Source organism: Mesoplodon densirostris, chromosome X (assembly GCF_025265405.1).
Source record: "Mesoplodon densirostris isolate mMesDen1 chromosome X, mMesDen1 primary haplotype, whole genome shotgun sequence".
Lineage (NCBI taxonomy): Eukaryota > Metazoa > Chordata > Mammalia > Artiodactyla > Ziphiidae > Mesoplodon > Mesoplodon densirostris.
In genome coordinates, this window is record NC_082681.1 from 39773244 (window position 1) to 39799457 (window position 26214).

At 44.7% G+C, this 26214-nt stretch overlaps 1 protein-coding gene across 1 annotated transcript in view; it reads left to right on the forward strand.

Moving 5' to 3' along the window:
- Positions 1-24116, forward strand: part of DCX (doublecortin) — a 137202-nt gene extending 113086 nt beyond the window's left edge. Inside the window, exons 6-8 of the mRNA XM_060086420.1 lie at positions 21390-21521; positions 22780-22784; positions 23876-24116. Coding sequence (XP_059942403.1) covers positions 21390-21521; positions 22780-22784; positions 23876-24116 — 378 coding nt within the window. The remainder of the gene's footprint in view (positions 1-21389; positions 21522-22779; positions 22785-23875) is intronic.
- The last annotated feature ends 2098 nt before the right edge of the window (positions 24117-26214 follow it).

The following is a 26214-nucleotide window of genomic DNA, read 5'->3' on the forward strand; positions in this document are numbered from 1 at the left end:
CACAAACCATACGGTATCCATCTATCTCTGTTCTATTGAATGCCTTGTCAACAGCTAACACTGAAAACACTGTGAGAATTTGTTTTCAGGTCTGACACCTTTCGGTCGCTTTTTATAGCAAGAAACCAATATCCTTTTTATAAAACCTCGTGTCTATATTTCAGGAGCAAACTCTTCAGGCTCCTTTTTTATAAACTGGTGATTTTTCTTTTGTCTAAAAAACACATGCAGAAAATTTACCAAAAAAAAAATGCAGAAGAATAATGTAGTTTAGAAATCATGCTGTCACTGCCAACCAGAAACCTCCAGGAAAAAACAAAATGAATAGCAGAGGCCAATTCAATAGAATCAGTCTTTTGATAACTTTTTAACAGTTATGCTTACATTAATAATTTCAATGTGGACCAGACATTCTGATTATATTTTAAATGAAATGTTATGGCATATTTTAAGCAGCTCTTTTTTATCTATAATCCTGATATTTCATACTGAAGACAGAGAGTCCTTTCACTTGTCTTTACACTAGAAAGGATTTCTCTTTGCTAAGGACTGATCATTTGAAATAGTTCTCAGTCTTTGAGGTACAGGTTCATAACACTGCTTTTTGTCTGTAATCATAGCCCATAATGGCAAAGGCAACTAAATTAAGTGAAAGCCATGCATGCCAGTTCTGTGTTTGCTTTTAGCAGATATGAAGATGTCCTTATTTCTTTGTAATTGTTCAGATAGTTGGAAAGGCGCAGCATTTGAAGCCAAGCTGCTGTTTGGCTATTGAATGACTTGCATTTGTTCCTCCACTTTAACTAGAATGAGCTTGCTCTGTGTGTGTGTGTGTGTGTGTGTGTGTGTGTGTGTGTGTGTGCAACTGCTTCATAATTAGGAGATATTACAAGACACCCCGTCATGGATCAGTGACAACTTGGTGGCATTGCTGATGTGCACTGGGTAGGAGGAAACTCGTGATGGAAGGGGTAGATCAGATGCCCCTAGACAAGCTTCAGGTGTCCTTAGCTACATAAAACAGTTTTGGTTCAAGGAAAGTCCAGATATTGGTAGTATTGATTCCTGGTAAAACTGGTCATTGAAGAACCCAAAATTATGAGAATCTCTTTTTGCCCCTCTCCCTTATTTGTAGGCTGTTAGAAACCATGAAGAAGCCCATTGTACTTACCCCCTACTTCTTTCTAGAAGTTCAAGGTTTGCTTAGTGCCCGCCAGAGCAATTTGTAGTTAATTGGGGAAAATTGGTACTTGGGTTGGAGGATGTAGAGAGTGGTAGGAGGTCTGTTTCTAAACTGCAGGTCCGATTCCCCAAAGATTTCACCCACAATCTTTCCCCAGATCTCATTTAGTCCAATTCCTTCGATTTAAGATGAAATGCAGGCTGAGGCAGCCAAATGACCTACTGGTAAAGAGCAGGACCAGAGGAGAGACTCAGATTTCCTCATGTCCATGCCCTATGCTACACCTCTGAGTGTTCCCTTGCTTGTGGCATATGTACCATTAGAAAATATTCAGTGGCCATATTTTCTTTAGAATGATCTTTCAACCTTCTATAATAATCAAAGAATTCCTATTATTGTCTTCTATAATAATAATAGAATTTCTACCTTTTAAAAAAATCAATTATAAGGAAATGTTTCTGTACTGCCACTTGAGGGGAGTTTGGTATAGTTCAAAATTCAATTCTTTAACAATTGCATTTTAAATTGGCCAATTTTCAAGGCAAAAAGAAATCTGGTTGTTACTGAGCACCTTCACCCCTGTCATTGGTTCTCAATTTTATCCAATCCAGTTTTACTACGAAAGTCCCATTGTGTTACCTTCTGCAGAGTTAGCAAGTAGCACGTTGCTCAGCAAGGATTTGCCGCCACTCCCCCTGCCCCAATCTCCCTCCCTCTAGGACACACACACAGACACACACACACAATCCATCTGTTGCTTGTTCCTACCTCCTGATTTTTCTTCCTTACAGAAGTAGAAATAGGGACAAAGAAAGGGAAAATGTATATATGGGGCTGGGCTGAACAACTTCATAAGTAGTGTTAACTAGGGGTAAATTGAGAGAAAAGTTCCTTTTCTCTTTACTGTTTTGGAAAGGATAGCCATTAGCATGACTGCTTTGTGTCCTTAAGGACTTTAGTGTTAGCCTAGATTGAATCATAGAGTTTTCTAGCTGGAAGGAACCTTAAGATCATATCATCTACTCCAAATTCCTCATTTCCAGGCCAGGAACGGAGATTCAGAGGTAAAGTAATTTCCCCAAGGTCACACAGCTGGCTAGGGGCAGAGCTAGGATTAGAACCCACATCTCCTGGCTCTTATTCCAAGGCCTTTTCCCACTGAACTGTATTGCCTTCCACTAGGCTCCTGAGAATTCTTTCCCAGGGTCATGTTGCATCTTGGAGCCATATGCTGCTGCCCTGATCTCAGTGGGAAATCCACCCAGCAACGTAATACGGCTCTTTCTCCCTATATTCACATGGTTCCCATCCACGTGGACTGCAGATGTCCCCAAAGAGAAGGAGGCATCGAGGACCAACAGGAACAGTGGGGTTGCTGACCTTGTCTATCCAACACAGGGGATCACTGCCCTACCTTGAAGAGTCCTCAGAACAGCCCCCGGAGCTCCTTCCCTGTTCAAATGGGATGGGGGAAGACTGGTGTCCCCTGTCAGCTCACTTCATCTCATCTCATACTGGTTGGTCTTTGTAGGCTGAGAGAAATGTTTCTTGTTCCTAGAGCAGGGGAAAGAAGGAAGGGAGAGAGGGAGGGAGGGAGGGAGGGAAGAATAATAGCTTTGTTCATCCTGACTTTCTGAGATGACTTTTAAGTATTTTTCTTAAATGAGTGTGGCTACCATTCACTGGCAATGATTTCTTTTAAAATATGGGAGTGAGACAAGCTAGAGAAAATAACCTGACCTTGCCATGGTTGCCCTCATCCACAATGTCCCCATAGCCATCCTGCCCTGATGGGGACAATTTCCAGGTATAAGCAAGGGGCTTTGTGACTAAAATGTACCCTGGCTGATGTTAAACATTGACTCCTTGTGTTTGCACTAAAATAGCAAGCTATGTGCTGTACACACCATACTTATCTTCTTGTGTACACTGCTCCTGTGGCCTTCCATGGCAGAAACCAGGGAAACAAGGTCTGAAGATGTAGTTTTCCTCACAGCAAGGTTCTTCCTGGGAACTAGGTATTCATTAGTTCAGTTCCAAAAGGCCTCCTTCTGGGCTTACCCCACTCCTCAGGAAATTCTCTCTCCTTCCTGCTTTTCCTCCTCAATCAGAAGTAACCAAGGAACCTTAAAGGAGATGTGTTGTTATCAGAAGAAGGCAAGAAGAAGGGGTCTGAGCCTCTAGATCCTTCTTTGAATCACCCAACCCAAGTCTTAGACCAGCAATCCAGTGCTTGCCTTGGACAAAATTGTGTCTACTTCTTAGTCCCTTCAGTACTCTGGATGGACATGTCCCCAGTCCCCCTCAGATATTTTTCTAAATAGCTTATCTTTTTAAAAAAATGCATCTCCCTTGGACAAGGGCACAAGCATGCCCAATTCTCCAAGATGAGCTCCAGCACACTGATGGGAATGTTCCCCAAGCTCAGCGCACCTCAAAAACATCTATGCCTAGAGACTTCCCCAGACTGACGCACTGGGACAGTGGGGTTTGAATGACCTCCTTCACTGTCCAGTTTGCCATGGGAATAAAAAGCATGGATATTTCTTTTAAAAACATTGGAACTTGTCCTTGGCCACATGGGGCCACTTGGATTTCTAAGACCAGGCCTCACTCCTGTATTGTCTTCATTGCATTAAAAGATTTGGCTTTGAGGCCTAGGCTGGCTTCCTAAGTAAACCATCACTGTTTTGAAGCACATCTGGGACTGGGGAGGGGTTAGAGTCCTATGTTTTAGTACCAGGAAACTAGACAGAATAAAGGCCTAGCTGTTGATATGCCAGAAGTGACCTGAGACCTCCTGTGTAGCCATGGAGCCTTGCAATTGCTGGGCTTCCTAGGTCTCTCTCCTGGTATGAAACTTTGAGGCTGTCACACTTCTGTCTCTGCCCAAGAAGGAGACCCCATATGTAGCCTCATCCATTGTTCTGATTCCATGCAGGGTTTCCTCTTCTTTGTAGTTGTGACCACCTGGAGCAAGAATACTGCCTTGATTCCTCTCGCCTACCTTTTGGCTGGAGATACATCTCCAACATTTTCTCTGGCTTTTGGTGGCCCAGACCCAGTCCAGTGCTGTTAACCCTCAATGGATTACCCTTAGTCAGCCCTAAGCACTATGATCATGGGCCAAGAGAACACAAATCATTTCTTAAAAATGAATTCCCGGGCTTCCCTTGTGGCGCAGTGGTTGAGAGTCCGTCTGCTGATGCAGGGGACACAGGTTCATGCCCCAGTCCGGGGAAATCCCACATGCCGCGGAGCGACTGGGCCTGTGAGCCATGGCCGCTGAGCCTGCGCGTCCGGAGCCTGTGCTCCACAACGGGAGAGGCCACAACAGTGAGAGGCCTGCATACCGCAAAAAAAAAAAAAAGAATTCCCAATTTTATTCTTCCTCTGGCTAGCAGAAGTCACTTCCCTAGTAGATACAAGGCTGGAGGTTCTTGCCATACAGCAACCAAGATACACCCTCAGGGAGGAAAATACACAGAGCCCTGGCTCCAGCGGGCAACCTACCGTGGACTGAGACTTGGCAGCTTCTCCTAGCCCCCTCCACTTTTTCTTTTCAGAGACCAGAAGGCTCCTTCTCCATCAGCCGGTCTTTCAGTATGTCTGGCTAAAGAATTTTGCTCCTCCTGTCTCTTCAGGAGAGGGTGACTTCCTCTTCTGTCTCTCCCACCCTGGTCCCCAAGCTTATCTCCATACTCAAAGATCTAGTGTGGTCTTTATACTCAGCCTCTTAGGGTTTCTTCCTGCTTGTTTTCTGTTAAGTATCCAAGCAGGCCTCCCACTGTGGCCTAGGCAGTGCGACACTGTTTATCATATGACAAGACTCTTGAGCCCCTACCCCTTCTAACTGCCTAACTTTTTATTCCTTAGTTTATAGGCTTCAACATCTTCTGGAATCAGAAGCAATCTTGTCTTATATTGGATGCCCGGGGCTAGGGGAGTATGGAATTCTCATTGGGAATTAAGACATCTTCCTGCTCCAGATGAGAAGGACAGACTAGTTGGGAGAGGACAGATAGCACAACAGAAGTCAGAGCAAACATCTTGTAAACTAAGACAAAGACTTAGAGGCACTGGAACTTTTCATTTATGGGTTAATAACCTGAGGAAATCAATGGCTTTTTGCCACTCTCTACCTTACCTCCCCTGTGTATCTCTTAGTCTTTTCTTTCTCTCTCTACTTCACCATATTTGCTCTCAGTTTTATACTCTGTTTTATCACGCTCTCTTTCCACAGTACAAACATCTCTCCTTTGTCCTCTGCAATTCTTCTCTCTTTTATTCTCTCCCTTTTTTATTTTTTCCTTCCTCATTATCTAGGTGTTGGACATATGCCTCTTCTTAGCCCTGTGATTTTGCCTTGGTGATGAGAGGTTATTTCCAGACTCAATGAGCCCTGATCCTACCTGAGTCCCGTTAGAAGTTTGTTGGTGGGAATCAATCCGATCCTGGCCCTTTCTTCAACGGTTTCAGTTGTAATTCCCCGAAGCAGATCCTCACAAGCAGTTTCCCTATAACTCACGTATCTTTGGGTCTTTGCCTTCCAAGCATTGTACAGACCAATTTGTGGTTCCTTTTAGCCCACCATTTTGTGGAGCAGTGAAGTGTGCTCAGAGAAATAATCAGCTGAACAGAAGAATCCACCTATGGATTCATATCAGCTAAATACTATGAACTGATTTTGTTTAATTTGCTCATAACTTTAAAAGCTGCAATACAATATAGTGAGAAACCACAGGTAATTTCTCCTGTCATTTGGTGTTGGGTGGGGGAACAATTTGTTTCAAGTTTTACTGTTACACAATAAGCTCTCTATAATAACCTTATAAACATAAGGCTTGACAAATATTGAATTTTTTTAAGTTAAACTGATAGGCAATTTGGGTTGGTTTAAATGGTAAGGGTATTTAGCAGTTCCATAATATAAAAAGAAATAGTCACATAATTGAATTGTATTTTTTCCTTCTGTTACTAAATCCACCTAAACATTTACTATTGACACCAACTGTTCATGATCCTGTGCAGGCAGTCCATATAAGAGTAATTAATGGAACTAAAGAAGCCATCTTGTAGGTTCTAATTTATTCGACAGGGTGCACAGCCCTTGGGAATGTCACTGCTTAGCGCTGCCATATGGAATGCCCTTTCCAATGCCGTTACTTTATAAGTTCTCTTAAAGGGATTTGAGCAAGTAAGAGGTTATACCAAAATGTCTCCAACGTACGGTCCTGTAATACATTGCAGCTTGAAGCCAATGATCCCTTATGACTTGTACACAACTAATGCATGTTTTGATTGAATTTCGCATTTCTCATGTGTGGTAAGTTTTTTAAAACGTTTTCGGTCACCTTTTTGTGCCATTAAACTTGTACAGAAAACGCTTTTATGGCCATTTTCAAAGGGAGAAAGTTTAAAATGGAAACAGCCCACCCTTTCTGCCCTATAGCTGTAGTTAGAACTCAGTTACTGTAGCAAAACAGCTGTAATTGGTGGTTGTAGTGTTAGAGGCGTTAGCTTGCTAGTGACTAGCTTTGGAGAGTAAATGCATGGTATTGTACATCACATTTCTTAAATAACTCATTTTAACCTCTAAAAAGAATATATTCTTCCTTGTGGTCCCTCTTCCCTCCCTTGCCTTCTCCCTCCTGCTGCTCCCAGGTGTCTTACGGTTGTAAATAACTGATTTAGGGGCCAATAATTTTTGCCAAGTCAAGTCAGCAAAGAACAAACAAACCAAAAAGGGGGGGGGAAGATATTTCTCAACATTCTCTCAGTAGTTATTGACCATTTCCCAAGGATTGTCATTGTGATCAAAGACTCAGCTCCCCTTTGCATAAAAATCAGTGGCAACTTGGGAGCCTCTTTGGCCATCTGATGACACTGCAGAATTGAATAGTTCTCAGAATCACATATAATCTAAAGACAGTGGACAAAGATGTCCCTTATCCTTGCAGAAGTTTTGAAATATTCAGAGGCCCTCAGAAGGCTCTTCTTGACCAATGACCAATAATTATTTTTAAAACAGAAAAGGAAAACAGAGAAAGACAATAGATATTTAGGGATTTTTAGCTGCCCCTTTAGAATAGTTATAGCCAGAAAAGACAAGGACATGGGTTTCTATGCATTGCTGTTGGTTTCCCACGCAATGCCTAGCCCGCTCTTAGGCTGTGATTCAAAAGCAGTGTTCCAAGAAGGCATCCTCCTTTATGGTTTGCTGTTCCCACTTGGACTGGTAGGTTTGGCGAGGCCCGTGTAAACCAGCTGGAGCAGACCCTTTTCATCTCCTGTGCCTGTTAATATCCCTCTTCCTCCCTCCGCAATTTGATGAGGGCTTTCTTTGGGCAGAGGACTTCAAAGTCTAGAGAAGTTCCCCATGTGTGTAACGTGTTGTGAACTGTGAATGCTGCGGATTCACAGCGTTCAACACCGGGCAGCCACAGAGCTGCTCTTGCAATCATTTTGGCTCTCAAGCTCTGTTCTTCATTTCATTCTCATTTCTGTGTACATTTGCAAGATGTGTGTAATGTCATTTTCCAAAAATAAAATTTGATTTCAATATTTCTGGCTGACATTCGCTCTCTCTCTCTCTCTTTTTTTTTAAAGCATTGAACCGATGATCATATAACCACAAAATGTCCAAGCTGGCAGAAAAACTTAGACATTATTTTATATTTTAAATGACCCCTTAATTTTATAGATGAGGAAGCTGAGGATCAATGTATGATGGAAACACCATAGCTAACAGCACAGCACATTTGCAACATATAAGATCTCAGATCTCCCTTCCAGAGTTGAGCAGGAATCAAATGAACTCTTTATGCTTACCATGCTTTGGCCAAGGTCAGTCTGTGCCAATGGCATAGGTGGCCACTTCTAGTACTGTGATTTCAGAGGCCCAAGAAAGACTCCATGTGGGTTCCTTGAAAATACCTCTACCTGCTGCCTGCAATTCCTTGGACGGTGTAGCTTTTCTCCCTCCGTAGGTTGATGTGCAGCTACTCTCTGGGAGAGGGAACACCTACGTATCATGTCACCTTCAGGCATAAGTGACAAACTGAATATTTTTCTCAGATAGGGTTTTATTAACAGAACACAAGGTACTGGGCTTGTGAAGAGGTTGATGGAGAGGGAGGGAGGAAAGGGCACAGAAAGAGGAGGCGGAGATCCTGGAAAACAGTTTAGCCAACTTCACTGTGCGGGCCAACCCTACAGCTCCCATCTGACCTGTGTCTGGAGAAGCAAAGATGCCAGCAGCCTAGGTATTCGCAAGGACTAAGGTGATTGAGGATGCTTCCTCCATACAGTATTTTATCAACTAGCCCCATGACCATCACTCTGGTGGAGACAATGAAAGTATATGGGGAGGACTTCTTAGTGTTCCTAATCCAAAGAAAAGTTAGATACAACAACAAGACTGGCCAGGCCAGTCTTCATCTCCAATATCATCAGGCCCTTCTCATCACTGATTTCTCATGATGTCACTTTCTCCCACCTTGGTCTATCCTGGTCTCCACTGCAAGTAAAATCTTTCTAAAGAATCATTTTGAAGGTGTCATTCCTCTGACCGGGAACTTATGATCGTTGTCTATTGCCCATCAGATCAAGTCCGGCTCCTTTTCATGGTTTTTATCAAAACATCTCTGGAGAAATAACTATGTTCCAGGTTCCCTGCCAAGGTATCTGCGAGATCGAGGTCTTGGTCTTAGGACTCCAGGAGTTCTAGCCTAGACCTGTTAATAGATGAGCCCAGTGCAAACGAGCGAGTGCTATGGAAACACCAAGTGTGGGACAATTAATGTCCCAGGATGATGAAGGTCAGGAAAACATCACGGAACTGGCAGGATTTGAGAACAGATTAAGGGCTTTCCAGGTGGGCAGCAAGCATTCCAAGCAGACGGAATAGCATGAGAAATGGCCCTCCCTGAGAACCAAAAATTACCTGAGGTGGCAAAGTTATAGGCCCCGTACACAGGGTTCTGGGAGGAATTATAGTTTGGGTGGGTTTAGACCAGTGGTTCCCAAATGCTGGTACAGCACCCAATGGTAATCTGTAATAAAACGTTCACAAGATTATGGTGGAAAGAGAAAACTAAGGAAATATCATGTGGTTTTTCATAGAAAGAAATGTACTCCATTTAAAGGACTATCTTTTGTTTTGCGATCATAGCCTTTTAACATTTTTGTTATTAAAATGTTCTTTGTTTTATGAAATGTTGGTCATGGTAGAAGACACGTGTGTGTTTGTCTTTTAATGTCCTAACAAGGCAAACGAAAAAGTGAGTAAACCTAGGAGAGGCTCAAATCAAATCGATATTTCTTTTCTTCTTAGAATTGGATGATCTGTGAACTCTAGAAGTTTGGCAACCACTGGTTTAGACTAAAAGAATGGAGAAACCAGTATGAGCTGAGTTGAAAGAAAAAAGGTGTTTGGTATTTGAAGGACGTTCTTCCTAGGAGTACTACACTATCTCTCTCTCTTTTATGGTTTCCTTCTTTCAACAGTGGCTACTGAAAGCCTCCCACACTCCAGACCCTATGCGAAGGCCGTGGGGATATAGAGATAAAGCAGGGTTTCTACCTTCAAGGTGCTCACAGAGCATCAGCACCACCCAGGCACTCACCAGAAATGCAAATCCTCAGGTCCTACACCACCTACACCGGATCAAGAACTGGGGGAGTAGGGCCCAGCGATTCCTGTTTTTATAAGCTCTCTGGAGAATTCTGAGAACCTCTCTAGTTTGAGAACCCCTGCTCTTGTGAATTCCACTTCCTTTTCACCAGGACTCAGTGAGGATCTAAGTAGCCTATAGGAGCTCATGGGCCGTTTGAATGAGAGCAGTTTGCATCTTGCCCAGTAGAACTAAGACCCAAGAGGCTGTTAACTTTGATAAGATCTCCTTATATTCAGTTTTCTGAAGAAAGACAGCCTTTTCAAGCTTGAGAAAAAGCTTGCATATGTAAAGACATATTGAGAATGGATCTTTGCAACTGTTGCAAGAGTCCAGATGGGGACATGAAAAGAGCCTGAATTAAGGCCAGAGCAGTGGAGGTAGAGAGGAGGGAGCTATTGATATAGAAGCATCAGGATCTGGTGGCCGGACTGGGTATATGGGATAATGTGAAAAAGGGAAAGCCCCGACTTGAGCAATTCTGTCCTAGTTTCCGCTGTGCGCAGACTTGGTCCTCTGCTCTGGACAGTTCAGCAGCCTCCTTCTTATCCAGCTCCTCCCCTGACTCGGGCCCTGGCTGTGCCATGCTCATTCACACTTCACTCTTGCTGACAGAGTCTACCCTTCTTTCTCTGCCCAGAAAAATACCCTCTGAATGCCCTTCCACATTCTCTCCACCTGTCTAGATCTCAGATGTAGCCAAAACCTACCAGCAAGGGAACTTAAGGCATATTTATAAGAAAAACAAATCCAAACATGGAGAAAAACTGGCGACTTCCTATCCTGGACTTTCCAGGGCCGTCCTGATCTTAGGTAATTTTTTTCTTTTTCCAAATAAAGGTGATTTTTTAAACATATAACTAAATGTGATTTCGTTTTTAGACCTTTCTTAAAGTTTTCATATAAATACACTCAACAAATGGGAAAACATCCCTTGTCAGGACACGCATCCGCAATGAGGGTTTGGAGAATGTGACTCTCTTCTGGGAGAGGCTTTTCCCCAGGTTTCATTGTCAACTTTTCTGGCCCCGTCTCCTCCATCCCATCACCAGTGTGAGAGACATGCTGCCCCGTCTATCTCTAATCCTCCCTTTTCAATGCTCCAAGAGGGTCTTTCAGGTAGTCTGATTGTATCAAGCCTGACTGCTTCAAGGAGACAGTCTTGAGTAAGCAGGTAATTTCTCTTTGAACCCTGGAGGCTGCTGATTTTCTCCAATCAAGAAGACTTGGCTTAAGTTGTTGTCATCCCTCTTCCTTCCCTCCACCCCCCACCTGCACAACCCTAGATGCTTCTAAAAGTACTTTACCCAATTTAAAGAAGGCTAAGTCCTAGGGGTCTGCATTATGTACCACTATTTACTATCCTCAGTAGTGAACCAGTTGCATACAGCATTGCAGAATGTCAAAGGTGGAAGGGCCCTTATAAACCATTTGTCCAATGTTGCCCAAACTTCCTCAGGGATGTGAGTCACATGGGGTACTTGTCACAAATACAAGTTCTGGGATCCCATCCCAGTCCCACTTGATTAGGGCTCCAGGACAGTGGCCGGGGAAACTATGTATAACAAGAGCCTCAGTGATTCTCTCATCTGCGAAGTTCCCAGCGCTTCCCAAGCTTTACTGTGGATTGAATCACCTGAGGATCTCGTTAAAAAGAAGATTCTGATTTACAAGGTCTGGGGTGGGCCACATATTCTGCATTTCTAACAAGTTACCCACGGATGCTCCATGTTCCTGGTGCACGGATCATACTTTAAGTAGCAAAACATTACATTCAAACTCCTCATCGTTCAGAAGAGGAGGAAACTGAGGCCCAGGGAAGGAAAGGAAGTTACCCACATTCAGACACTTGGCTAGAGGCAGAGATGGGCTAGCACTGGGGACTCCTGGGCCAGTGGTCTTTCCATATGGCCAGGCCGCCTATCACCAGCAGTCACTAAAAGCAGCCCAGCTGTAATGGTACTGTTTCCAATCAAAGGCTAACTGGAAAAATGATGCCTCCTGAAAAGGAAGCAGCCCTGGTTTGTCTCAGTAATGAGTGGACACACTAACAAGGAGGGGACAAAGGATGGGGGAGGGGACAGAATTTATGTCTCATTTTAATTGAAGAAATGAGCCAAGGTCTCCTTACAAGGAGCCAGGAGGGTTAAGGTCAAACAATGTCCTCCTACCTCCTCCAGGGAGAAAAAAAAAACTAAGCTAAACTAAATTAAACCAACCAACTAACCAAACAAACAAAAAACCATCACCCAAGACCTTGGGCAAGTGCCATAATGGAGGTGCTGCAAAGAGATGGGAGATCCCAGAGGAGGGGCAGTGGCTGCTGGGGTGGGCTAATGAAGGCTGCTAGATATTGGAGTTAGAATAATAAAGCATTAACAATGAGGAATGAGCTAAGAATTACCCTGCCTAGAGTAAATCTTTATTTTAATGGTCCCCTTCAGGCATGGCCTTCACTGAGATGAAACTTGACCCGAGGCTTCAACAAGTTGGAGTTTGTTTGAAGTTGGGGGTGGGGGGCAGGGCCTTCCAGCCAGAAAGACCTGTATGCACAAAGGCAAAGGGTCTGATCCACGTCCAATGTATCTGGGGATCAGAAAGTCCTTCAGTGAGGTGGAAGGGAGTGAGTGGATGAAGACCGCATTGCAAAGGGAAATCGGGATCCATTCATCTGACAAACATACAACATGCTTCATGCTGGGCACTGTATTGGGCCCTAGGGGGTAAACAGACATGGCCCCTGACATCACAGAGCTCCAAGTCTAGCTAAGGGAGACAGTAACGATAACACAGTGTGATGGGAGAAAATGCAAAACGGCAGGGGAATCATATAGGGCACCTAATTCAGCGTGAGGACGAGTTAGGAGAGCCTTCCCAGAGTAAGTGACATCTTAACGGAAACTTACAGATGCATAAAAACCAGAGGGAGGAAGAATGTTCCAGGTTAGGGGAAAGCATATGTGAAAGCCCTGAGAAAAGTTAGTTGGAGCAACCGAAAGAAATCCAATATGGTTGCACTGTGGAGTGTGATGCAGGAGAGGCCATGAACAATGAGGCCAGAGGCAGACAGAGGCCAGAACACACACGGAGCCTGTAGGCTACATTTCGCAGTTTGAACTTCCCCTTTGAAGAGCACCCAGGGAGGTATTTAAAAGTTTTAAGCAGGAGATTGAGATGAGCAGATAAAAGTTGTAGAGAGATCATTTCTGCTGCTGCCCTGTGGAGATTGCACTGCAGGGACAAAGGAAGAGGAGATAAGGAGGGCATTTGCCCAGGGCACTGACGTCCTTGATCCAGGAGAGAACTGATAACAGCTTGGACAAGGGTAATGGCAGTGCCGAGGAGCAGGACAGGCAATCTACAGGGCTTGGTAAAGGATGAAATCTGTGGGAAGGTGAGGGAGAAAAGGTTTTATTTCTGGTTAGAGGGAAGTGAGTCAGAGGGTAGGAAGAACTCCAGGCCAGGGAGAGCTGAGGGCCACTGAAAGGTGTCACTGAGGGAGGGATATTTGGGGGTCTCCTGCTGGGCAGTGGCAGCCTCTCACGCAGCCTGGGCTCTTTGGGGCACAGGGCTACCAGAGGCCAGGGGCGGATGAGGGACTTCTGTCCCCGCCCCTCAGCACTGTGCAACCTCTGTGTGGACCGGGCCCTGGCTGGGTGAGCTTCCTTCTGGCTGAAGGGTCTGGGCCCAGAAGGAGAAACTACCAGCGGCCCAGCTCTCCAGAGATGCACCAGGAACTGAGTCGGCACTGCACATGCTTTATCCTGAGCAAGGCTCATCAAATCCCAGCAGGGTCGGGGTGCTATCCTCATGCTTACAGATAGGAAATGGGGGCTCAGAGAGGTGAAGTGACCTGTCAACAGTCACACAGCCAGGAAGTGATGGTTTGATGGTCTTTCCATTAGACCTTGTTTCTCAGAGAAATTTTGATACCTACATCAAAAGGCCTCTACATTCAGTCCCACCACTATGGCTGCCACAAAAGCAGAGTTTAAACTCGTCTCTGCCTGGGATGGCAGAGAGGTTGCAAGTGTATTTGAGGATGCTGTATTACAACACCCAAGGCTGAAGATGCTGCAGGATGAAAAGGCACATCTTGCAGGCATGGAGGAAGCAGCAAGAAAGTTATGGGGTGTTAAAGGCAGATGGTACTTAGAATGGGGCACGTTCTCTCTAGAAGCAGTTTGGAGCTAATGGGGTAAAGACGAAGCAGTGTACAAAGAGCTTGGGAGGAACATCACCAGGAGGACTGGAATTCAAGAACACAGAGTTCAAAGGACTTGGAGAAATCACCTAATGAGGCCCCCAGGCATCATTCCTGCTGGGTTCTTTCTTCATTTTATCATATTTTCCTTGTTTTTAAAAATGTGGGCTGGAGTATCAAAGGGCTCAGTCAGCAAAGTGAAAAGGCAACATAAGGCATGGGAGAAAATATTTGCAAATCATATATCTGATATGGGGTTAATATGCAGGATATATGAAGAACTCTTACACTTCAACAACAACCAAATAACCCAATTAAAATATAGGCAAAGGACTTGAATACACATTTCTCCAAAAAAGATATATAAATGGCCAGGAAGCACATGAAAAGATGCTCAACATCACTAATTATTAATCAAAACCACAATGAGATACCCCTTCACACCCATTAGGATGGCTGCTATTAAAAAAACACCCAGAAAATAACAAGGGTTGGCAAAGATGTGGAGAAATTGGAACCCTTGTGCATTGCTGCTGGGAATGCTGCAGCCACTATGGTAAACAGTATGGCAGTTCCTCAAAAAATTAAAAATAGGATTACCATATGATTCATGAATCCCATTTATGAGTATATATCCACAAGAATTGAAAGCAGGGCCTCAGTGAGATATTTTCATGCCTATGTTCATAGCAGCATTATTCAAAAGAGCCAAAAGGTGGAAGCAACCCAAGTGTCCACAGACAGACAAATGGATAAACAAAATGTGGCATAAACATAGAATGGAATATTATTCAACCTTAAAAAAGAAAATTCTGACATATGCTACAATATGGATGAACCTGGAGGGCATTATGCTAAGTGAAAGAGGCCTGTCATGAAAAGGCAAATGCTGTATGCTTCATCTCTATGAAATATCTAAAATAGTCATATTCATAGAAACAGAAGGTAGAATGGTGGTTACCAGGGGATGGGGGCAGGAGAAAAGGGGAGTTGTTTAATGGGTCTAGAATTGCAGTCATGCAAAGATAAAAATTTCTGGATACCTTTTTCAGAACAATGTAAATATACTTAATACTACTGAACCCTATACAGTTGACCCTTGAACAACATGGGTTTGAACTGTCAGGTCTACTTAATACATGGATTTTTTTTCAATAGATACATATTATAGTATTATGATTCTCAGTTGGTTGAATCTGTGAGTACAGAACTGTGGTTATGGAGGGTGGATTTTCAACTGCCCGGAGGGTCAGCACCCCTTAACCCCTGTGTTGTTCAAGGGCCAACTGTACTTAAAAATGATTAAGATGGGGGCTTCCCTGGTGGCGCAGTGGTTGAGAGTCTGCCTGTCGATGCAGGGGACACGGGTTCGTGCCCCGGTCCGGGAAGATCCCACGTGCCGCGGAGCGGCTGGGCCCATGAACCATGGCCGCTGAGCCTGCATGTCCGGAGCTTGTGCTCCGCAACGGGAGAGGCCACGACAGTGAGAGGCCCGCGTATAGCAAAAAAAAAAAAAAAAAAAAAAAAAAAAAAGATTAAGATGGTAAATATTATGTTAAGTATATTTTATCACAATTACAGTCTCTAAAAAATATTAAATTTGGGCTGGAATCGATATTTCGGGGAGTTCCTTCTCTCTGTAGAAACCTCAGCTCCACTTTCCCCTGTTTTTCTGAGCCTCTTCCAGAAGACTTTTTCAGACAATGGGAAGAGTGGGAATGATTCTCTGACCAGGCCACTTCCAAATCTCCTCCCTCCCTCCCCAGCCTGCAGAGTCCCTCCTCTTTCGCTTACACCCGATGGCTGTTCTTAGCCTGTTTCCAGTGTGTTTGTGGAATGTGCGTTCTCAGAGGTACTGGATGAAGGCTGTTGATGAGGAGAAAGGTGTGGACAGCTTGTTCCAGCCCTGTAAGTTACAAGGAGCTCTGCGCTTGTCCAGCAATAGCATAGCTTTGTAGATTTCAGGCAAGCCTATGCTTCCTCTGAAATGTTCTTTCACTGCAGGTACAAAAACACAGTAAACCACGATCCAAAAAAAACCCTGTCCACCCGTGAATGGTGCTTTGTAAGCTGGTTAATGTATAACACTTTAGAAAGCTGGGCAGGGAGCATGTTTGCTTTTCCAACAGGAACCACATCAGGGGTGTCAGATGCCAATAATCCCAGGATTCTGTGGTCATAGGCTTTGAATCTGCAGCCAAACTTTGGCATCCAGATGTAGAGGCCAGTGATTTCCAACCTTTTCACCACCAAGGATCCCTTTTATTACTTTTTCCCCTGTGGGCCTCACATTTGGAAAATTTTTTATCTAGCAAAGTTACATTTATTATGGAATAATTCATTTTCCCAATGTTTTACACACCCAGTGCTTCTGATCTGCGTGAGATAACCACACCAGGCTAATATAATTGCAGTCAAAAGCAAAGAAACCTGATATTGTACTTAGCTCTCTGTGGCTTTGTCTTGGCTGAATGTGCAATTTCTATTAGACTTTTAAAAAATATTTTAAAAAATAGCTTAAGAACACCAGTTACTCCCTTTAGAGACCTCCAGATTGAGAACTGCCAGTACAAGGTAGTGGAAGCTCTGACAGGAAGACTATCAGCTGAAGAGGCTCCAAATCCCATGAACCACAAGTAGAACAGAATCTGTTCATCAGGAGGCCTCCCTGTTTTATTTCACTAGCTTAAGTGTTTCGTTTTTTTTTTTCCCCATGCAAAGGGAGTGATGAAAGAGATTGCTCGGCAAACAAAAATAACACTTGTTTACCAAGCCCCTACCTAGATGTCTGGTACTGTGACAGGACAAGTCTCAGACAAAGTCTGCCTCCCCCAGATCCACTGCTCCCCACTTCTAAGTCATGCTCCCTCTGGATTGAGGATCTTTGGTCAGAGGGCGTCATCTAAGCCAAACGTCCCTTCCCACATGGAATACAAATGGACACGTCTGTGTTTCTGTCTACGCTACTCTACTGGAATCCTCTTGAGGTCAACAACTTGGTCCTATTTTTCTCTGTACATCTTCACCAACGAGCGCAGTGCAGTGTCAGGCACCAGCAAGTGCTAGTGGAATGAACGACAGTGAATTCTAGGCTGAGTAAATAGTTGAACTCTTGGGAACTAGACTGTGAGCTCCTTAAGGGCAGACACTATCTTATTCATGTCTGTGTTCCCAGTGCCTGGCACACCATATGGCACAGAGCAGTCACTCAATAAATGCCTGGGTGGATGCATGCATGAATGGATTCCATAATGCAGGAGCTGGTACCCTGCGGCTGGACACCCGGTGATGAAGCATAGACTGGTTATTATAGGCACACAGGTCACGGGCCACAGGTAGAACCTCTCCTCACCATTTATTTTTGTAAATCATCACCCGGGGCTGCCATGTCACTGGCTAATCCTTGGCTAAACACTCCCTTCTGCAACACTCAGCATAGCTGTGTCCTCTCCCTCCTACCTCATCACCCTCCCACCTTGGCATGATTGAATATATACACCAACATGCACTGGGCTGATAAAAGACCATGGTTCAGAGCCCTGGCACCCCATTTTGGAAAGGGCACTGACCCCTACTATAAAAGAAGCTCAGAAAGGACAGAGAATGAATGCGGCCGAGACATGTCTCTCCCTGTGGTGTCACTGGGTGTAATTTAAGCAGAGGCATTCCTGCAGTTGTTACACCCAGGCAAGTGTGGGGAATGAAACAGTTGTCTGTGACTGATTTAAACTGTGGTTTTTGACAACTGTGGCCTGGATTGAAGTGTCCCATCTGTTAAATTTAGTGTCCAAGGGAGCTGTGAACATGAGCTCTCATAGCAGCAGCTTCAGTTCTGTGGGGTCCTTGACAACTCAGGAAGAGTTCCTATCCCCAAACCAAATTGGACATTTTCTCTGCATCTAAGGGTTGTTTGAATTAATGCAGTTATTCCTGGCAGGGCACTGCAATGCGGGAACAAGGTGGGCAGAACGTGGAGGGGGCAGGGAGGGGAATGGGGAGAGCCTCTTTTCAAATATTTAATAAATAACCAGGACTATCCTTATGCAAAGGTCACCCAAATACCGCCTTCTCAAATTCCCACCTCTACCCCCATCCTCACCCCATCCTCATCGCCATTTTCTCTCAGCCCGAAGTCCCCTGATAACCCCTGCTTCTAGCAAATGCATTGTAAGCTCCCATTCAAATTAAAACATTATTAAGACGTTACCAACCGTTAACATCTACTGAGCATTTTCCTATCAGATTTACGCTTGTAACATGATAGAGCCCAGAAGTAAAAAACAATATGGTTTGCATGGAGGAAAGTAAGAGAAAAAGATGCTGCGTAGAGAAGGCGGTCCTGGGTGAGACTTTGCCAGTGATAGAAGGTGAGAGTTCTGCATGGAGAAGGCAGGATGGCTCTATTGCCATCCAAAGAGAAAGGATGGTGATGGGAATTCCCTGGTGGTCCAGCAGTTAAGACTTAGGCTTTCATTGCTCTGGACCCGAGTGCGATCCCTGATCTGGGAACTAAGATCCCACAGACCCACACGGTGTTGCCAAAAAAAAAAAAAGAGAGAGAGAGAGAGAGAGAGAGAGAAGGGAGGAGGGCGAAACGTGCAGGTGAGGAGACCCGTGACACACCATTTTGCCCTAGGTGGGCCCTTGCTCACTGTCTCCATTCCAGAGGAGCTTGGTACGAAAGAAGTTTCTATTATACCCATTCTCAGTGGCAGCCTTCCCAGCTGCCCCAGTCAACTAATCCATGACTGTCTACAACTATATTTGGCTAGGCAGCCTCCTGTGTCTACAAATACCAGCTTGGGGAACTCACGTAAACTCCTCACTCCTCCAGATTTAGGCTATCCCCAGTCTGATCTCCCATTAACTTCCAACATGAACTCTGAAACCCAGCCCCGCCAATCCACCTCGCTGTTCTTTCCTGAAGCTCATCCCCAACACACGCCACATTTCCATCTGGCTGACTCAGGGCCTGAAATGCTGCAGATCTCTCTACCCCATTCCCCAAATGCCTACTTTCTCTCAAAGCACTATGATCCTTTCAGGCCCAGCTCAAGTCTCATCTACTGCTGAAGAAGTTCCAGACAATTCTAAATTCTGCAAAATGAAAACAAAAGTTAAAAACGCACAATCTACTGGAGGATGTAGAAAATAAAATAGACAATGATAGTAAAAGTGTGATGAATGAAGCACGTAGGTTCAAACCCTGGTCCTGCTACTTACTAGCTGCATAATTATGGTTGAATCCTTCAACTTCTTTGAACCTCAGTCTCCTCATCTATCAAATGGGGAAATGAACAGTACTTACCTCATTGGGCTAATGGAGAAATTGAATGAAATAATGCATGTAAGGCACCTGGCACAGGGCTGCTCCCTTCTGTTCCAGGGCCTTATTAGACATGATCCAAGAGGCAGTAAGGGCTGATGGAGGGTTTGTCCCTGTTTCTTTAGGCTGAAGATTCTATAGGGAAAAGCTTTGACAGAGAAGCAGAAATATGCAGCTTAAGCAAAGTGCCCCTGGGGTGGGGGAGAAGAGTGAATGTCTGTAGGAGTGTTGGGAAAGGAAGAGGTCTGACTTCCTGGTGGAGGTCAGACTGCAGGGGCTGATTGGAAATGAAGAGTGGAAGCACCATCTTGGTTGAAGGCCAAGCTGGACAAAGTACCACTTGGTAGACAGCAATCACTCCTCAGCTTCCAGAAAGGGGAGAGAGAAGGAGAAATGCACCCCACCACCTGCACCCACATTCTGTAAGTCACAAACTACAGAAGCCTTAGGGTCTTCCCTACTGAGGGACAGGTGCTACCCCTCACCTCAAGGGAAGCAAGAAGCTCATTGCTGGGGGCCCGCATGACAAAAGAGTCCCCAGATCACATTTTCTCTTGGCCGCTTAAGAAGCCCCTGGTGCCCCCTTTCATTCCCACCACACTTGCCTCCTCCCAAGAGCTGATGGGTTCAGTTGTATGAAAAGTCAGCCTTCAGAAGAGTAATTCTAAGTTCGGGACCACAGGAACCTTCACCAAGACTTGGAGTAAGCACCTTAGATGCCTTCAAAAACTGATATCCTCACTATAAGTGTTTGGCTTTTTTGAGTGCTCTTGTGTCTTGGCTACTGACCTTCTTCCCATGGTTCTCTAGCTTTAGGAAGTTTCACTCTCCAAGTAGGATTATGTTAAATAGGAAAAACTATACTGAGTATCTTTCTGTCAGAGGAAGCAGCAACATCACCCACTGTTGACATCTCCAACTTGACGTCTCCCATGGTCCCTGTGCTGGGGCACAGCCACCAAGTGGCACCAAGGCATGAAGAAAGCTACCAGGCATAGGCCTTTGTCTGACAACTCACAGTTGAGCTTCACTTAGGGCAAGGGGCTCCAAAGGGATGAGGCACCAGCCTGGAAATCTTCCAGAGGAATCCTTGTATCTGGGTATAATTCCCTCACCAATCTCGGAAGTGTTTGTGCATGCCCTGTTCCTGACGGTATGTATGCTCTTCTGAAGAAGGTGTCTTACTTAGGATTAGAGCTCTATAGAGGGTGGAAGGGAAGGAAGGAACGAAGAAGTTCACTAAGATTGCCTCCAGACCCCAAACTTGGGCCCAGCTAACCATGGCAGTATGGCACAATAGAAGCAGCCAGGCCTTCCACCCAAAAGCCGGGATTTGAATCTCAGCTTTGCCACAGAAAGACCCATCTTACTGTTGTGAAAACTAAACATGATGATATACAGGAAGCACACTGTGCATGACACATGCTCCATCAAAATCAGCTGAAGCAGAGGTGCTAAGGAAGAATTTGCTTCCTGTGCTTGGAATATCAGCTCATTTGGGGGGGCAGTGTGCTTGTGTTCATTCTCTAAACCTGTCACTCCCAATGTTTTCCACTAGTCCAGAACTCCCACCAATCTTGTAACCCTCTCCCTTTGCTGCCTGCTTAAAGGAGCCAAGATTTAGCCAGACCTCAAGTGGGAGAAGACCTCTTGTGCACCACGAGGCAGGTCTCAGGCCTGTATTCTCTGGGCTTTGGTTTTCTCACAGTCCGGTGAGTGTGCTGTGCTCCACTATCTTTTCCCACCCCCATCCCTTAGCTATTCCTTCCTCCCCTTCATCTTATCAAAGCCATACTTATCCTTCAAGGCCCAATTCAAATTCCTCATCACATGAATCTTCCTCCCATGCTCTATCATTGTTAATACATCCCACACATATTCACCCTTAACAAGCCTGGTTGTATGAATGTGACTGTTTCATTTCCAGGAAGCATGGAGGCAATCTGAGAACTAGGACCAGTCAAATCTTCTCTCTTTTCCATATCCTTGCATTCCTTCAAGGAGCAGGCATTATGCCAGGCTCTGGGGCTAGAGATGAACTTGACACAGTCCCTGTCCTCAAAGTGGGATAAACACCTCGAAGAAAGACTTAAGAGGAGTGCTGTGCCATTTGAGGTCGCTGGCCAGGGTCAGGTATTCAAGGTAGAGAAAAGGGCACTTGGAAAGACCTGGGGAAAGGGAAAGTCATGCCATGTTTTGAGGATGATTAGAGCACAGTGTAGTGCAAGCTTTGGCCACACAACAGGAAATATGGCTGGAGATGGAGAGTGAGGCCACCTCTGAAGGTCCTGGTTTTTGAAGCTAAAGAATCTCAATCATATCCTGTAAGCAATGGGAGCCGAGGGAGCTTTCTCTATGCTTGCAGTGAACATATTTTATATCAACTATCTGTCCACTTGTCAGTTTTTCCTCCAACACTGGTTCTCACCCAGGGCTGGTTTTGCCCTCTACGAGAACTTTGGCCAGGTCTGTAGGCAATTTTAGTTGTCATAACTTGGAAGATGCTACTGGCATCCAGTCAGTAGGGGGCCAGGAATATTGCTGAACATGGTACAACATACTGAACAGCCCCCACAAAAAAGAACTGCCCGGTCCCTAATGTCAATAGTACCAAAGATGAGAAATCCTGTCCTACAAGAATGACTATGGTCTCTCTCTTCAAGGTCTAGCAGGTTCTCAGATACTGTGAGTGCTTGAGTGCTTAATAAACATTGAATGAATGATCTGAATATCCCAGATCCTTTTCTGGGAAAAGTGTGTATCTAAATAGCTACTGCTCTATTTAATTACTCTCTTGCCCAACACATTCTCTGTGTGTCTGTCTCCATCTATTAGATTGTAGTTCCATGAGGGCAGGGACTCTGGCTGGTTCACTGTTGTCTCCCCAGCAGTTAGGTGAATGACTGGCAAATATTAGGTGCTCATAAATGTTTGTTGAATCACTGAATGGTAGATTTGATGAGTGGGGCTGGGGATAGAGACCAGAAGAAGCTAGGGTTTGAAGTAACTGAGATTTCTCCTTTCCTGGCAAGAGGCAGAAAGGGGAGACTGACAGTCCTGAAGATCTTCTGTACTGAATTTCCCCAAACCTACTCTGTCCTTTGGACCATGACTTCCTGTTTTCAGAAGTTTACTTATCGTGTGTCTTGGATATTTTTAGGCTTATTTTGTTTGGGGGTCACTCAGCTTCTTTAATTTGTAGGTTTATATCTTTTGACAAATTTGGAAAATTTTTAGCCACTATTTCTTCAAATATTTTTCAGCCCCACACTCTTTACTCTCTCCTTCTGAGATTCCAATGATACAAACATTAATTCTTCTGCTATTGTCCCACAGATCCCTGAGGCCCTGTTCACATTTTTTTTCAGTCTATTTTCTCTCTGCTTTTCAGGTTGGGTAAGTTCTATTCATCTGTCTTCACTCTTTACATTTTCTATTTCTTTCCTGGGATTTCCCATGTTTTTCATTTGTTTCAGAACAATTTGTAATTGCTCGTTGAGGCCAACTAACCCTGCCTCACATTGCCTTGTTCAGTCTTCTCCCTGCAGGATGGGCGTGGAGACTCAGCACAGCTAGACTAGTCGGTAGCAGGGCATAGAAGATCAGCTCCCCACTCAGCTCCACTGAAACCCCAGGGGAGTGGTATGCCGTTGTTCCATTGATGTTTAGTTGGAGTAGGGTGGGAAGAGCCCCCCAAAAGGTGTTCTATTATTAGAGGACCCTTTTCCTAGGCCTTTGACTAGGAGGAACGGGCTTTTCTTAGAACATTTTTTGGTTGGTGCCTGTTGGAAATTTTGGGTTGGGGTTTCTGCAGAGTCCTATCTGGAATATATGGGGAGGAAATAAGAAAACCCAGGGGACTCAAGGCTGTGTTGTTCCTCAAGTCCTGAGGTCCTTAGGTTGCCTGCCTTCTTCTCACCTTTCAGTCTTCCTATGTTTGTTTGTTGTGGTAGGTCCAGTGTTTTTTAGTTGTAGGAGGGAGGACCTGGGAGGGAAGGAGGGGAGAATGGTATTCCTCTATTTTGGCCAAAACCAGAAGTCTGGGCCATGAATTTTAACCTTATGTCTCATTTTAGGCATTAGAGCAAGTCAGTCACCACCTGCTAGGAGAAGTTTTGAGATGTGTGTGTAATAAACATGTCTTACATTTCTATACATCATGAGAGTTTTCCCAGTGCTTTTATCCAGGATTTCATTTGATCTTCATGACAATCCAATGAGGTAGGTACTATTGTTAGTATCTCCATTTTATCTATGAGGAAACGGACACACTCAGAGATCACTTAATTTGCCCAGGGGTGGCGGAGCTGACATTTGAGCCCAGGCCTCCAGGCCCTAGTTTAGGGCTCCCTTCATTGTACATGTCAGGAATGGTCACCAGCCTGATCTACCTCTCACCCACCAGCTTCCCTTCGCCAATGGGCACCCAGGGTTTTCCAGCCTGCCTTCCCCCCCTGGACTCCACCCTCCTCCCTCTTTTGCTCTAGATCAGTCAGCAGGGATTTTACAAGTGCCCAGTACTGTGACTTCACAGTAATAGGTTCCAAAGGCCCACTTAGACCTCAATCATCCCAGTCAATCCAGACCAGGGAGGGGCTGGGGAGTGGGAGCTGGTCTGTATTCTCTAGACATTGCAGCTGTGGGGATTTAGCAGAAATGTTAAGTGGGGACAGGACTTGTGCAGTCACACAGGGCCCTGTGCTTCGAGAGATCCCGGGCCTGGCTTAATGCTCTGCCATCACCATCGTGAAATGACTTATAAATTTGAACAAGTGGCCCTGCATTTTCATTTTGCACTGGGCCTCACAAATGATGTAGCCGTTTGGGCCTGAGGCCCATCCTAGTCACCCCTCTGGGAGCAGGGTTCAGTCTCCCAGAAAAGAGCAGAGGAACCTGCAGAGTTATGGCCTTGAATGAAAGGCCCCCAAGCATGAAATCTGTTCCTGTGAATTTCACACCACACTCCCATTCTTCTGTAGTCAGTCAGGCTCAGTGACCTGTGTGAACTTTCTCCCTGAGCGGAGAGCCCTACCACCTCCAAATCCTGGCTACATTGCTCAGCTCTACCAGACCACTGGCACTCCATCTCTCAAAAGTGGTTTCTGTCTGATTAGACAGAATATATCTGATGCATATATAAACCTCCCCACTACATATAATCTCCTTTTTAAAAAATCGAGGTAATATTGGTTTATAACGTTATAGAAGTTTCATGTGTACAACACTGTATTTCTACTTCTGTATACACTACAGTGTGCTCGCCACTCAAAGTTTAGTTTCCATCGGTCACCATGCAGTTGTCCCCCTTCACTCCTTTAGCCCTCCCCACACCCCTTTCCCCTGTGGGAACCACTTCTGTTCTCTGTATCTATATGTTTGTTTTTGCTTGGTTTGGTTTGTTCATTTATTTTACTTTTTAAAATTCCACTTAAGAGTGAAAACATATGGTAATTGTCTTTCTCTGACTTATTTCACTTAACATAATATATGCTTATTTCACTAAGCATAATATACGCAGATGGCCAACAGGCACATGAAAAGATGTTCAACATCTCTATTAGGAAAATGCAAATCAAAACCACAATGAGATATCACCTCACACCTGTCAGAATGGCTATAATCAAAGAGGAAAGAAATTTTAGAATGCTGGAGAGGATGTGGAGAAAAGGGAACCCTCATACACTGTTGGTAGGAATAAATTGGTACAGCTAGTATGGAAAATAGTATGGAGATTCCTGAAAAATTAAAAATAGAACTACCATATCTGATCCAGTTATTCCACTTCTGGTATATATCCAAAGAATATGAAGACACAAATTTGAAAAGATATATGCACCCCCTTGTTTATTGCAGGGTTATTTACAGTAGCCAAGATATGGAAACAACCAAAGTGCTCATCAACGGGTGAATGGATAAAGAAGATGTGGGACTACTGGACCTATACCCTGAGAAAAACGTAATTCAAAAAGAGTCATGTACCACAGTGTTCATTGCAGCTCTATCTACAATAGCCAGGACATGGCAGCAACCTAAGTGTCCATCAACAGATGAATGGATAAAGAAGATGTGGCACATATATACAATGGAATATTACTCAGCCATAAAAGGAAACGAAATTGAGTTATTTGTAGTGAGGTGGATGGACCTAGAGTCTGTCATACAGAGTGAAGTAAGTCAGAAAGAGAAAAACAAATACCGTATGCTGACACATATATATGGAATCTTAAAAAAAAAAGAAAAAAAATAGTCCTGAAGAACCTAGGGGCAGGATGGGAATAAAGACGCAGACCTACTAGAGAATGGACTTGAGGACATGGGGAGGGGGAAGGGTAAGCTGGGATGAAGTGAGAGAGTGGCATGGACATATATACGCTACCAAATGTAAAATAGGTAGCTAGTGGGAAGCAGCTGCATGGCACAGTGAGATCAGCTCAGTGCTTTGTGACCACCTAGAGGGGTGGGATAGGGAGGGTGGGAGGGAGACGCAAGAGGGAGGAGAAGGGGGCTTCCCTGGTGGCGCAGTGGTTGAGAGTCCGCCTGCCAATGCAGGGAACACGGGTTCATGCCCCGGTCCGGGAAGATCCCACATGCCGTGGAGCGGCTAGGCCCGTGAGCCATGGCCGCTGAGCCTGTGTGTCCGGCGTCTGTGCTCCGCAACGGGAGAGGCCACAGCAGTGAGAGGCCCACATACGGCAAAAAAAAAAAAAAAAAGATGGAGGAGATATGGGGACATACGTATACATATAACTGATTCACATTGTTATAAAGCAGAAACTAACACACCATTGTAAAGCAATTATACTACAATAAAGATGTTAAAAAAGAT